The 12,744-nt window shown below is 36.2% G+C and overlaps 1 protein-coding gene across 2 annotated transcripts in view; it reads left to right on the plus strand.

Moving 5' to 3' along the window:
* Positions 1-12,744, plus strand: part of LOC132863698 (cadherin-10) — a 37,682-nt gene that overhangs the window by 14,120 nt on the left and 10,818 nt on the right. For both annotated transcript variants that reach the window (XM_060896655.1, XM_060896663.1), the window contains exons 3-6: positions 2,887-3,181; positions 5,924-6,043; positions 10,046-10,213; positions 11,682-11,869. In XM_060896655.1, coding sequence (XP_060752638.1) covers positions 2,887-3,181; positions 5,924-6,043; positions 10,046-10,213; positions 11,682-11,869 — 771 coding nt within the window. The remainder of the gene's footprint in view (positions 1-2,886; positions 3,182-5,923; positions 6,044-10,045; positions 10,214-11,681; positions 11,870-12,744) is intronic.

Consider the following 12,744-nt stretch of genomic DNA (forward strand, 5'->3'; position numbering starts at 1 on the left):
AAAATATACACAATATCTGAAGTTATTAATATCTTTGTCAGCTTGTATTATGTGACGCTCTCCCTCGCTGTCTCCCTGTCACTCAGAAGAACATACATGGACCCATGAGGAAGTGTGCATAAACATTTCATTAATGTATGCATCTATGTGTGAATGTATTATTGCCTCATCCCTCATCTCTCCCAAAGGCATCCCAACCATTTTCCCAACTTCATGACAGTTTCAATATTGTTTGTTTATACATAAGACATTTTTGTCTTAAAAGAAAATAAAAAAAGCAGAAAGAGGTTAATTACCATTTCTGCCCATTGAGATATCACATCCTAGCTGCTGGAAATGCACATCAAACAATGTTATATGTGTAGGTGTTTTGTGTGTGTGTGTGTGTGTGTGTGTGTGTGTGTTTACTTGTGTAGCACTTGCTATTGCTGTAGAATACCATACTGACTTTGAATTGCCTTACATACTTACTGGTACACCATATAAATTATATATAATATAAAAATACAGCGGAGGCACGGTGGCATAGTGGTTAGCAGGGTTAGGTGTTCGATTCCCGCCTCCGCCTTGTGTGTGTGGAGTTTGCATGTTCTCCCCGTGCCTCGGGGGTTTCCTCCGGGTACTCCGGTTTCCTCCCCCGGTACAAAGACATGCATGGTAGGTTGATTGGCATCTCTGGAAAATTGTCTGTAGTGTGTGATCGCGTGAGTGAATGAGAGTGTGTGTGCCCTGCGATGGGTTGGCACTCCGTACAGGGTGTATCCTGCCTTGATGCCCGATGATGCCTGAGATAGGCACAGGCTCCCCGTGACCCGAGGTAGTTCGGATAAGCGGTAGAAAATGAATGAATGAATAAAAATACAGTATATATTATTTACACATTTTACAATCATAGAACATCATGAATAGTAGATTATTTGAAATATTTACATGAATCTCTTTCTGAATCATTTCTCCCCCCCCCCTTTTTTTTTGTTTGTTTGTTTTAATGACAGTGTTCACTCGAGCTGTCATGGACTCCACTGGTTTGCCTAAAACCTTATGATTCATATCAGATCAAATGTATCGGAGCCGTGTCTAAGCACATTCTTCAATAGATGAGAATAGACATGAGGAAAATCTGACCTTTTGTACAAAGGAGTTAACATTTTCAATATGACAAATTTGAGAAAACAGTGATATGTGTATTATAAATAAATGAATGAATGAATAAATAAATAAATATAGAAAGAAATACACATTCACACACAAACAAGCCAATTACAGAAGAAGAGAGTGCATAGATTTGCTAACAATTGTGCATGGTTTAATGGACAGCTAATGTAATTGCATGATTTGAAACAGTGATATCATGTGGTGACACAATCCCTAAATGGAAGCATGAGCCACTCAAATTAGCCTATCGGCATCCTGATGTGGTTGCAGACAAAGAGAAAAAGAAGCACCCAATTATAGCCGGCAGTCAGCTGTAATTACTCTAATCATGAAACTGTGGCCTCCGATGTTCCTTACACTACTAACATAATAAAGTCAATGTTCAGTGTTCTTTATGGTACAGTACCTGATTTTTATAAAATGTTAAGGACAAACAGGACATAACAGTGTTGTGTAATGATCTTGGTACAGATCGCTTCTGTCTGTCAGGATGTGTGTAGTTCCAGTCAAGTCCTCTTCAGGTAGCATCTTCAATCAAGATTAGAAGCATTGCAATCAGTTTGAGATGTAGCCAGTGCACAACTACTCCTGTTGCTAAGAGACAGGTGCAAAATGAGTTTATGTGTTCGAGTCAGATGGTTTTGAGTTCACATATGGATGCTCTTGTTGACGGAAAATTGGCATGTACTTTATTCTGAAATGGGTAAAAGTTCTTTTTAACACAGCAACCGTTCTGCTAAAGGGGGGGAATGTTGAGGATGCAGCAATTGAAAGAATAAATAAATGAAAACTAAATCTAAGCTAGCCCAGAGGCTTCGTGGCCTTGCACCCCTGGTGTCTACTTCTGTTTCTGTCTTGTGTGTGCTTTTCTCACAGTTCTCCAGTTTTCTTCACCGTTCTATATGAATTATGCACTGTAAGGATTTGGCACCTAAACCTCCCCACATTGTGCCCTGAATCACTTGCATTAGATTCCAGGTTCCCTATAACCCATTGTAGGATAATCTGTACAGAAAACGGAGCAGTCCTTGATAATACAAAAAAGTTATTAATATACACGTACTATTCACTAGTATTCCTCAGTATTGTTGAATTCTCCATTCCGATTGATTCCAAAGTGCTGATTAATCTATAACAGTGGCACTGACAGTAACACTGCCTACAAGTTTTATATAAATGTGCTTTTTCTAATACTTATCACTTCTTTATCACTTACACAGGAAATTGTACAGCAGACACTCCACATAAGCAGATTAAAATTTCAGTGCATAAGAGTTGATACGGTGAATTTTTCTGTGAGGAGACGTTCATTTAACATTGTTGGTAGGATTCTCAAGTGTCAGCATTTTGTGATAGTCAGAGGTAAGGCTGTTTCTATGTTTTTTAGACACAAAAAAGTCTTGGGAACAGATGGCTTTGCAGTTCCCACTTTACACTGGATGCATCACACCACTACGATAGTGAATTTTATTCTACAACAGCATGCCATGCCATGTTTCATTCCTTACATAACATCACTTTCTTGGAAAAAAAAAAAAATTCTCTGATACTATCAGCACACAAGGCCTTTAGGTTATTTAATATATAATCACCAGATTACATGATACTGAACAATAATTTTGTATGTGCTTTAGAAAAAAGATGGAAAAGTAACACAAAGAAAATGATTAGATATAAGGATTCAATTCTCTCCCTATACATGAAGTTAACACATTTTTTCTTTGTTTTTAGCTTCATTCTGATATGGACACTGAGGATGGTTCTGTGATATACGTCCTTACCGGGGATGGAGCAGGCACAGTCTTTGAGATTGATGAAAACTCTGGTGATATCCATGCCACCAGAAGATTAGACAGGGAGGAGAAGTCCTCATACACTCTCAGTGCTAAAGCAGTCAACAAAACATCTGGACATGTCCTGGAGAGGGCCTCGGAATTCGTCATCAAAATCCATGATATCAACGACAACGAGCCAAAGTTCAGTAAGGACACTTATGTGGCCAGTGTACCTGAGATGTCCAACGTTGGTAAGTTTCAGTATTAATGTGTTGTGACACACTTGTGCATCAGCAGCTGGAGAGTTCTGGCTGTTTTGTAATGAGACTTTTTTTTTTGCTGATTCTGGCACTGCCTGCTTCAGAGGTTTCTGTGATCTACTTAAAGTGAAGTACATCTTATTCAACAAGAAGTAATGCCTCAACAGCCCTATTGAATTCAAACCTCAGCTATCCTCTGTGCTTATTGGATTTCACTTGTGAATTAAGGTGCCTTTATAAACAGTCCTTAAAGCGGGTGAAATAAAATTGCACGTCTACAATAAAACTTCCACATAATCAGGTTGCTCATAGACCTTTGACTTCTTAAAGCTGTATTTCCCAACAGAAAAAAATGGTACGTCTCTATTTAGAGGCTCATAAAACATCTCTAATATGCAGGTTTTCATAGAATTAACTGATACAATGTTCACTGATGAGTGCTGGAATTTGTAGGTCTAATTATATTCAATTCTCTGGCCAATTAAATGTTGTCATTAAAAGGTATGATGAACATTCAACCTCAGATAATTAAAAGTAAATTGCTTCATCCTGTTTTAATTAATCTTATTATCATCAATGATTTTTTACACCTATTAAGACAAACAGACTGAATAAATGTAGATGAATGCACCAAAGCAAGTGGAAATCCATTACTGGTTCAGAAGCACTAAATTAGCCCGTGGCTTTATCTCACATAAATCAAAGCTCATTTGCAGATGAGACAAAGCATGCCAGAGTATTTTGATTAGAAGTTTAGGGTTAGTATAACATAGTCATTGTTGATATTAATGATATCGTGGCTGACAAACAAATCGGCACGCAAGAAAATTAATCTAAGTGAAATGAGTCATGGCAGGTTTGTGACAGTACATGGATTTGCTATTTACATCTTCTTAAACTTATTGAGCTGCATAAATTGAAGGCGTAATCTGTAGCAATATGTGCAAATTAGTGCATTGCAGAATGATAAATAAATTTTATATTGCAATGGATAACTTGTATTTCTTGTGAACACTTAATGTAACTTTCATATACATTTTTTTTTTAATGATGAGAAGGAAATATGTAGTGTGGTATAACTCTATCTTACTCTTTTTATTATCTGCAAAACCTGACTTTTATGTAATGGGTCACATATAGTAGAAGTTTGAGTTAAAAGCAGCACTCTTAATGGATCTTTCTTCGGCTTCCTGGGGCTCTTGCACTTGAAATCCTAAGACTCTCTTCCAACAAGCCCACGCTCTCCCTTTCATTTGTCTATTTCTCCATGGGCTTTGGAGTTACATCATACACAGCAACTCTAAATGGGACACTGCTCTCATAAGCCAACTCGTTTTCCTCCTCCTCTTATCCCTCTCCATGCAGAGAGGATTCAAACGCACAGCATGTGTCGAGTCAAGAGGTCATGGGTGGCACTTGCGTTTAAGCCGAACAAACTGGCCATGTGTTGTGAACGTGCTCTCTGTTAATCAGGCCTGGCCATCCGTGAAGAGTGAGCCTCTGCTCACTCCATGTTTTCCCAACACCATCGGAGAGCGACAGATGTTTTTGAGTTCATTAGTATTCTCCAAGCTGGGCTTAACATGAACACCACTCAATGGAGGTCTCAAAGATGCCAAGGACAACATGGATGGGTGGGAGACACCATGCGCACACCTTTCGAAGCATGATGGAAGAGTTGGGTCACCTTTAAAATTCATTCAAATGTGGGAAGAAATGTTTACAATATATGAACAAAGAGAGAAAGAGGTAGACTAACTAACTAATTAATGTTTGGATGATTAATTAATTATCACAAATTACCACATTAAAACAAATCTTATTATTATTATTATTATTATTATTATTATTGTTATTATTATTATTATTATTATTATTATTATTATTATTATTATTATTATTATTTAATAGATAATTTTTACGGTCTTTCGGGCATAACATCTGGATTTTACTGGTCAAAATAATTACCACTGGGTCACAGAAAATCACACAGAGCTGTATTTCAAGGTTGTATTTCTGTAAGTCTGCAATTATGTTATTATTATTATTCTTATATTGCTGTTCTTATTATATTAGTTAAAACATTCATTTAAAGCAAATGTACTACCTTGAAAGTGGAAAGGGACTCTAAAAATGTCATCCTACCATAAATTGAGATAGCCTACTTTTGGCTTAATTAGGCTAATTATAATTCTTTGAGCAGATCAGACTGTGTTACTCTGGTTTCATGATCCCTAGCTAGAGAGAGCGAGCGCATGAAAAAGAATGGGATGACCCAGTAGTACTAGATGGATGAAATTTTGACTATCAAAGAAAAGTTCATCACATAGTAGTACTAAGGTAATTATAAGATTATGATTTAGATATTAAACACCATGGGATAAGCTGATCAAGGATAAAGGAGCACATGATTTAGCAGCGCCTGGCCTTCATCACTGGTCACACTGGGGGGGTGCACACACATTTCCATGTTTTAATTATAAATCAAATGGTGTGCCAGGATGTGTTTTTTTTTTTTTGAAGAAGAAGAAGAAGAAGGGCTTTGTTCCTTTTCCTCTTCTTCTTCTTAATATTTTATTTTATTTAAAATATGACTAATATTTTAATTATTAGTCATATTTGTTATGGTAGTTATGCATTAATCTTCTGGTTCCTGATATGATGATTTGCTGTGTGAAATATTTAGACAATTTCTTGTTTCACTGATTCTTTCCCTCCCTCTTTTTTTTTCAGGTGCATTCGTGATGAGAGTAACTGCTACCGATGCTGACGATGAATCGTATGGAAACAGTGCCAAGCTTGTGTACAGTATACTACAGGGACAGCCATACTTTTCTGTGGAACCTGAAATGGGTAAATACATAACAAGTCTGGATGTTGATAAGGAATTTTATTAACATCCATTTGTCGTTTTTAGTTTAGTTTAGTTTAGTTTATTTCTATTTCCCCAGTCTAAAAGCAGCAAATATTTCTGTTCTCTACATGGAATCAGTAGTAATACTCACTTGCACAGCACTGGCCTTTCATCCCTTGAGCTTGTGCTGTGATGTTAGGCAGTCACGCTACTCAGAGCATTTTCTGACTAAGTGAACAAGTTATTCTGGGTCACTGTATTGAAAGCAGTGCGGTACAGCTATGGGCTAATGCAACTGTATGAGAAATCCAATTTGAGCATTGCACTGCGTAGTTGCATTTTGCCTTTTATAGTCCATTTAGATGCTTGGAATGCAGAATGTTTACCCATTCACCAAGCCATAGCCCAATGTCTTATTAGGGCATAACTGTACCTGAACATAGAGCTATAGACAGGCTGTCTGCTGTTGAGAAACACAATCGCCTATTAAAATATATTCAATTCAACAAGCATGACATTCCTTTTACTCAAGTTACTTCAATCTACTTGTGATGCACATAATATGTTTGACGAACGATGTGATTTATTCAATCACGTTTCACTCTAAGCCAATATGCTTTCTATCTAAATCAATGGGAACTCATTATAGAACTCATAGTTATTATGTAAATTTCCATGTGTTGCTGTGGTAATTTGACCATGGCAAACAAATTTTTTTAATGTTAGGAGATCATTTTATTTTAGAAGAGTATTAACCACATTTACAGTTCAGTAGAGCCTGCGAAAGTGTTTTAATTGAACATAAATAAAACCCACATTTAAGTGGATATGTCTGTGTAAGATAATATTGTTTTATAAGCACATTCTATAAGAATGTGTAGCCTAGATTTATGAGCCCATTTCATCAATATAGTTGTTCAGTAATGTTAAAAGATCACCAAAGATAAATCGAATAATATTTAATTGAATTAACTGATGCCTAAATGTGTTATACTACCTTTGTATTTTTCATGTCAGAAGCTATGTCAACATGTTTTCCTTGCACCTCCGGAGTTAGTGGTTCGAATCCTAACACCTTCCAGTTTCCTCCAGATACACCAATTTCCCCAGTCCAATCTAACCTGTACTCCCCAGACATGTGTTGTAGTCTGATTGGCATGTCTAAATTATCTGTAGTGTATGTGAAGCGATGTGTAACTGTGTGTGCAATTGTGCCCTGTGATGGGTTGCCACCACTTCCTGTCTCCTGCTTTGTGCCCTGGGACCCACAGGTTTCAGGCTCTCTGTGGTATACTGTAGCAACCAAAAATTTCAATTTAAAAAGAAATTAAAATATGATAAAAAAAAAAAAGAAACAAACAAACAAGTTAAACTAGTTTAAAAAATAAAGTAACCTGAAAGCATAAATGTGCCTATCTCTTAAATAAAATAATCACCTTTGCTGATAATTCAGCCGTCAGCCTTTTTGGGAGTTTTCTAATGTATAACATCTTGACTTGGCATTTGACTTTTATTTGCAAAATTGGAGATCTATAAGTTCTATGTGCACAGCCCACTTTATGCCATTCTACAGGTTTTGAGAAGGATTTAGATCTTAATTTTGTGCATCATAAAAAAACCTGTAACTGCTTCAGAAAAAAAGATCAATTAATTAATCACTTCCTAAAAGAACAAACACACAACAATCGTAACCGCGGTTTCACAGATCTAACACAGATCTAGCTTACAACAGCTGTCTCAAAAAGTGCTTCTGTTGAAAGAGGCACTGTGAAACTCAGTGTGAATGTACAGTACTGCACTTCATTCATTACTTCACGCTTCTTCAGTAACTGTTTCTTCCTGGTCAGGGTCGCAATGACCCAGAGGCAATTCAGGCATCACTGGGCACAAGATGGGAATTCACACCAGATGGGAATGCCAGTTCATCACAGAATACCATGCGCACACATTCACATATAGGGACAACTAAGTATAACCAATCTGCCTAGCTGCATGTGTCTGGTCTGTGGGAAGAAGCTAGAGAATGTGGTGGAAACCTAAGAGAACATGGGGAGAACATGAACAGTAACCTGAGCACAGGATCTTTATTATTTAAATATAAAATAAATAAATAAATAAATCCACAGGAAGCATGTCTCTCATTTTTTTTAAAAAAAATTGCAATATGGTGTGTTATGAAAGCAAGAGAAGAGTCAAAAAAAAAATGAGCAAGAAAGACTTATCACTTATCAGACTTAGCATTCCAAAATCATCTACTAGGAGTCAAGTATATTGCCATTTTATACAGCATTTAGTTTTGGTCCAGTAATCAGATTGGAACAGCATTTTTCCAAGACTGCTTCGGTTTAATATAAGTTCACTGGGACATTTTACTGTTAATTACTCTGCTCATATGTGTTCACAGCTTAAATTCAAATCATAGTAATAGTTATGAATATAACTTTTGACATAAAATACGGAGGCTCATCAGGTGAAGATGAAACTGAAGATGCAAAGGCAATTTCAACAGCACTATATTCTAAATAATTAAATATCACATTGATAGATTTGGATGTTTTAGAGAAAAGTAAAAAATTAATCTAATACTCTAAAGCAAACAGTAAGGGCCGTCAGTTGCTTTAACCCTTGTCTCCATAAAAAAAACAGTGCGCTGTCGACTTTAAAAGTAATCAAAAATCAGAGGTAAGTGCAGTGTTAAGGGATTTTTATGGATCCGTTCGGAACAGTAAGGGAGAGCTTTACTGCATCATTAGCTAACTTTAGGTCTGGTTGGGATAGATTTTTACATCAGCAAGCTCTCTCTTATTCGTACAAGCAATTTGATTCAGGACTCAGAATTAATCTCAGCCAACAATGTGTTCAAAGGAGTTGTAAAACAAATCCAATGGAGCAGTAAACACTCTACTGTCTGTTTTCATCCAATGACCTGTACCTACTGAGAACATAGACCTGGACAAACTGAAACAATTACATTTCTGATGTAATCACATTGAAGGAGAAATAGCTTAGCATAATACCTCCCAAATCCAAAGCTCTCTACCTGCAGCCCAAAGAATAAATGCTGTCGATGATATCATCTGGTATACCGTCATTCGTTTGGGAGTAAAACAGCTGGCTCAAAGGGTAGGACACAATCATACGCTAACCACAGGTTTAAGGCTACAAGGATTTGAAAACTTTCAGATCTGATCTAATCTGTAAGCAAAGGAGATTATACTGTAGTAGTGATTTGGTGAAGGTACTGTATGCTACCTGACTTTTCTCCTTAAAAACCTTTAGCACATCTAATGTAAACCTTTAAAATTAAAATCAGATTTCAAATAAAGTTTCTTGTAGGTCATAAAGCTTGCTAAAATCTTACTGGTGATCATTCGCTGAGACTAGAAAATGTTGGCTTAGAAAACATAACAGACCAGGAACTACACAATACTCCAGCAAATAAATATATAACTCGCCACCAAATTCCTATTTCATTTTAGGGTTCTATTTTAGGAGCAAAGGAAAATTAACAAAATGTTTAGTGAAACTGTGTCTGAATAATCAGTTGGTTGATATTTCTTGTTTGTAGAACAGTTGTATAAAAGCAATATCATCATTACAAACATTCAGTTATACTAAATACTAAACCAAAATATAAATAATAATAATAATAATAATAATAATAATAAGAATAAAATAATTATTATTATTATAATTATTATTATTATTATTATTATTATTATTATTATTATTATTATTATTATTATTATTTAATACATCAGGTGAACACATTGTGAAATTCAGTTATGTAAATACAGACATTGTAATTAGTCATATTTCTCATATTTAATACACACTTAATTATTAAATATATATCATTTTTATAGATGGACTTGGATAGCTACACAATGGAAAATAAGTATGTTATGACAATGAAGTTACATTCCAAATAATACAAAATATCAGATAGACCCTACCAATGCTAAGGTCATAACAGGTATGCACTTTTTGTTTTCCATCAGGTGTGATAAGGACAGCGCTGCCCAATATGATTCGAGAGAACAGGGAACACTACCAGGTGGTAATCCAGGCTAAGGACATGGCAGGACAGATGGGTGGACTTTCAGGGACTGCCACAGTCAATATCACACTGCTGGATGTCAACAACAGCCCTCCTCGCTTCCCACATAGTAAATCTTTGCTTTTACTTGCTGCACATTTGAACATCATTATGAAGAAAAAAATCAAGCTCACTGCATTGTGTTGTGTTAAACATAATCCTTAAAGAGACCTTTGTAAAGCTTGTGTGTATTCTATAATTGACTTCCCTGAGAACAACCCTTAATTCAAGTGCATGTGAATGTTTTCATGTCCTACATGCACTGCTTTGAATAAGTAACAAGTGGGTTTTGGTAATAAAAAAATGCAATAGTTGAATATTTTAACAATAGCAACAATCTAAGAAAAGTCAGAAATCAGGTAAGAAAGGCATTTGCGATAGAAGCAGCCACAAGGATAAACGTAACACTGCAGGAGCTGCTGAGATCAAAACTTGTATGAAAGAAGCTGATCAGAGGATGACCTTAAGCTAGAGAGTCCACAAAACCTTAAAGAGCTTTAACAAAAAAAGCCTGAGTAAACATAAAAAAGAACACAATGAATCATGAAATGAATCACGGTGAAGGTAGCATCATGGGGCCAAATGTTTACAGGCAAATTCAGGAAAATACTAGAAGAAAATTTTAAGAAAGCAAGGAAATGCTTGAGATTTGACACTGGGATGAAAGTACACCTTCCAACAGCCCAACATCCTCAAGCATACCACCAAAGCTACCACCAAGTATTTGAATATGTTAGAATGGCCCAGTCAAAGCCTAGACCATAAACCTAAAGTAAGTATTTTATTAAAATTTGCTGTTCACCAAAGTTTGTGACTGAATCTGACAAAGTTTTAAGCATAGGCAGAAATATTAGGATACAGACACATAAAGAGACATGTCTCAAAATACTTGTAGCTACAGTATAATTGGAGCCAGGGTGGTTCTGCCATGTATTTACACAGAGGGTGAATACTTGTGTAACCAATACCTATATAGCATGTTCAAATTTTGAATATATTCTTTAAATCAAATGGTAAAAATCCAATCTAAGAACAGGTTATAACACTACAAAATGTATATAAGTTCAATGACATGAATACTTATGCAAGGCACATTAAATTTCTGTTGGACACATTTACATGCTTGTCATGAAATAAAATAGCTAGCTAAAAAATGAGATATTTCTAATGGAAGTAGACATTAAATATGTATGTATATGTGTGTGCAAGTGAGAGATAGAGAAAGAAGAATAGACAGGGCAATAGAGCTTCTTTTGGTTTGATAATCCCTCTTTTTGTTACACGCTGAAATCCAGTGCATGAGGCAACACCAGAAAAAATCATCCTAGGAAAAAATAGGCATACCGATGAAAACTCCGGTGGTTCACTGGAGCTAAAATTCTATTAAACAATAACCATAGAGGGGCAGCTTTGTGTCTCCCCTGAGACATGGGTAAACAAATAGACAAATGCACTCCACAGTGGCAGAGAGAACAAAAGGTTCACTCGAGCACCGGGATGTTTACTCAATTTACTCACTTCCCTCGTTCCTTCCTGAGGTGCGTACCATCTCTCCACGGTCGAGTCAGCTGAAGTGGGATCTTCTGTTGGCCGGATAAAAGCAAACGATGCAGATGTGGGAGAGAATGCCGAAATGTGGTACAGCATTTTGGATGGTGATGGACAGGATGTATTCAGTGTCATCACAGATGGAACTACTCAGGAAGGAGTGATCATAATCAAGAAGGTGAATGAACAGATATCACATGTTTCAAACATCTGAATCCTGTGAATTGCTATAATCCAATGCTCAGTACTAAGGACCCACCTGCCAACATCCTCTTGGTATAGGATAATCTATTACTATGATGCTATATAGTGATAATTTAATTATATTTTCCCCAAATAATTAAGATATTGTGTCTATAAACAGAATTTGCCTCGAATTTTAATACAATATTTCAAAATATTACATGCAGTTTAATATATTTATATTTTATTCTAAAAGATTTTTTTTACTGTATAGCCATTAGGTATTACGATACTATTACTTCAGATGATTTACTGAAGATGTTCTGATATACAGTACTGAAAAACAAAGTAATGTATCGTCATCTGTCCTGATTGTTCATGCCTTTTCATCCATGCTGTGTGCAGTTTTTCTCATTTTCAAACCTGCACCAGAGCAAATTCACACAATCATTTGCATACATGTGCATTTGGAGTTAAGAATGCCGAGAAAGTAATCCCTTCAATCAGAGACATCATGTCCTATTAACTTTACAAAGATGCTTAATTCCATTCACTGCCAAAGACTCCTTTATTCCCTTTTGTATTGTATAGGGCTCTACTGAGTTTGTTAAGCCTGCCTTAGTCTTAGCCCTAGCTTTCTCTCTCTCTCTCTCTCTCTCTCTCTCTCTCTCTCTCTCTCTCTCTCTCTCTCTCTCTCTCTCTCTCTGCTTGGGTGAGGCTTTCAAAAGGCTGTGGCCATTATCCAAACTCTATTATTAAAATATGAATTAGAGATAGATACAGAGGTACAGAACAGGCAAAAAACCCTTGAGTCTCTAATCTCCATGCAATTAAAATGATGTATTAAGGTCAGTCATTGGCAAATTAACC

The sequence above is a fragment of the Tachysurus vachellii genome, chromosome 2, assembly GCF_030014155.1.
Source record: "Tachysurus vachellii isolate PV-2020 chromosome 2, HZAU_Pvac_v1, whole genome shotgun sequence".
In the NCBI taxonomy this organism is placed as follows: Eukaryota; Metazoa; Chordata; class Actinopteri; order Siluriformes; family Bagridae; genus Tachysurus; species Tachysurus vachellii.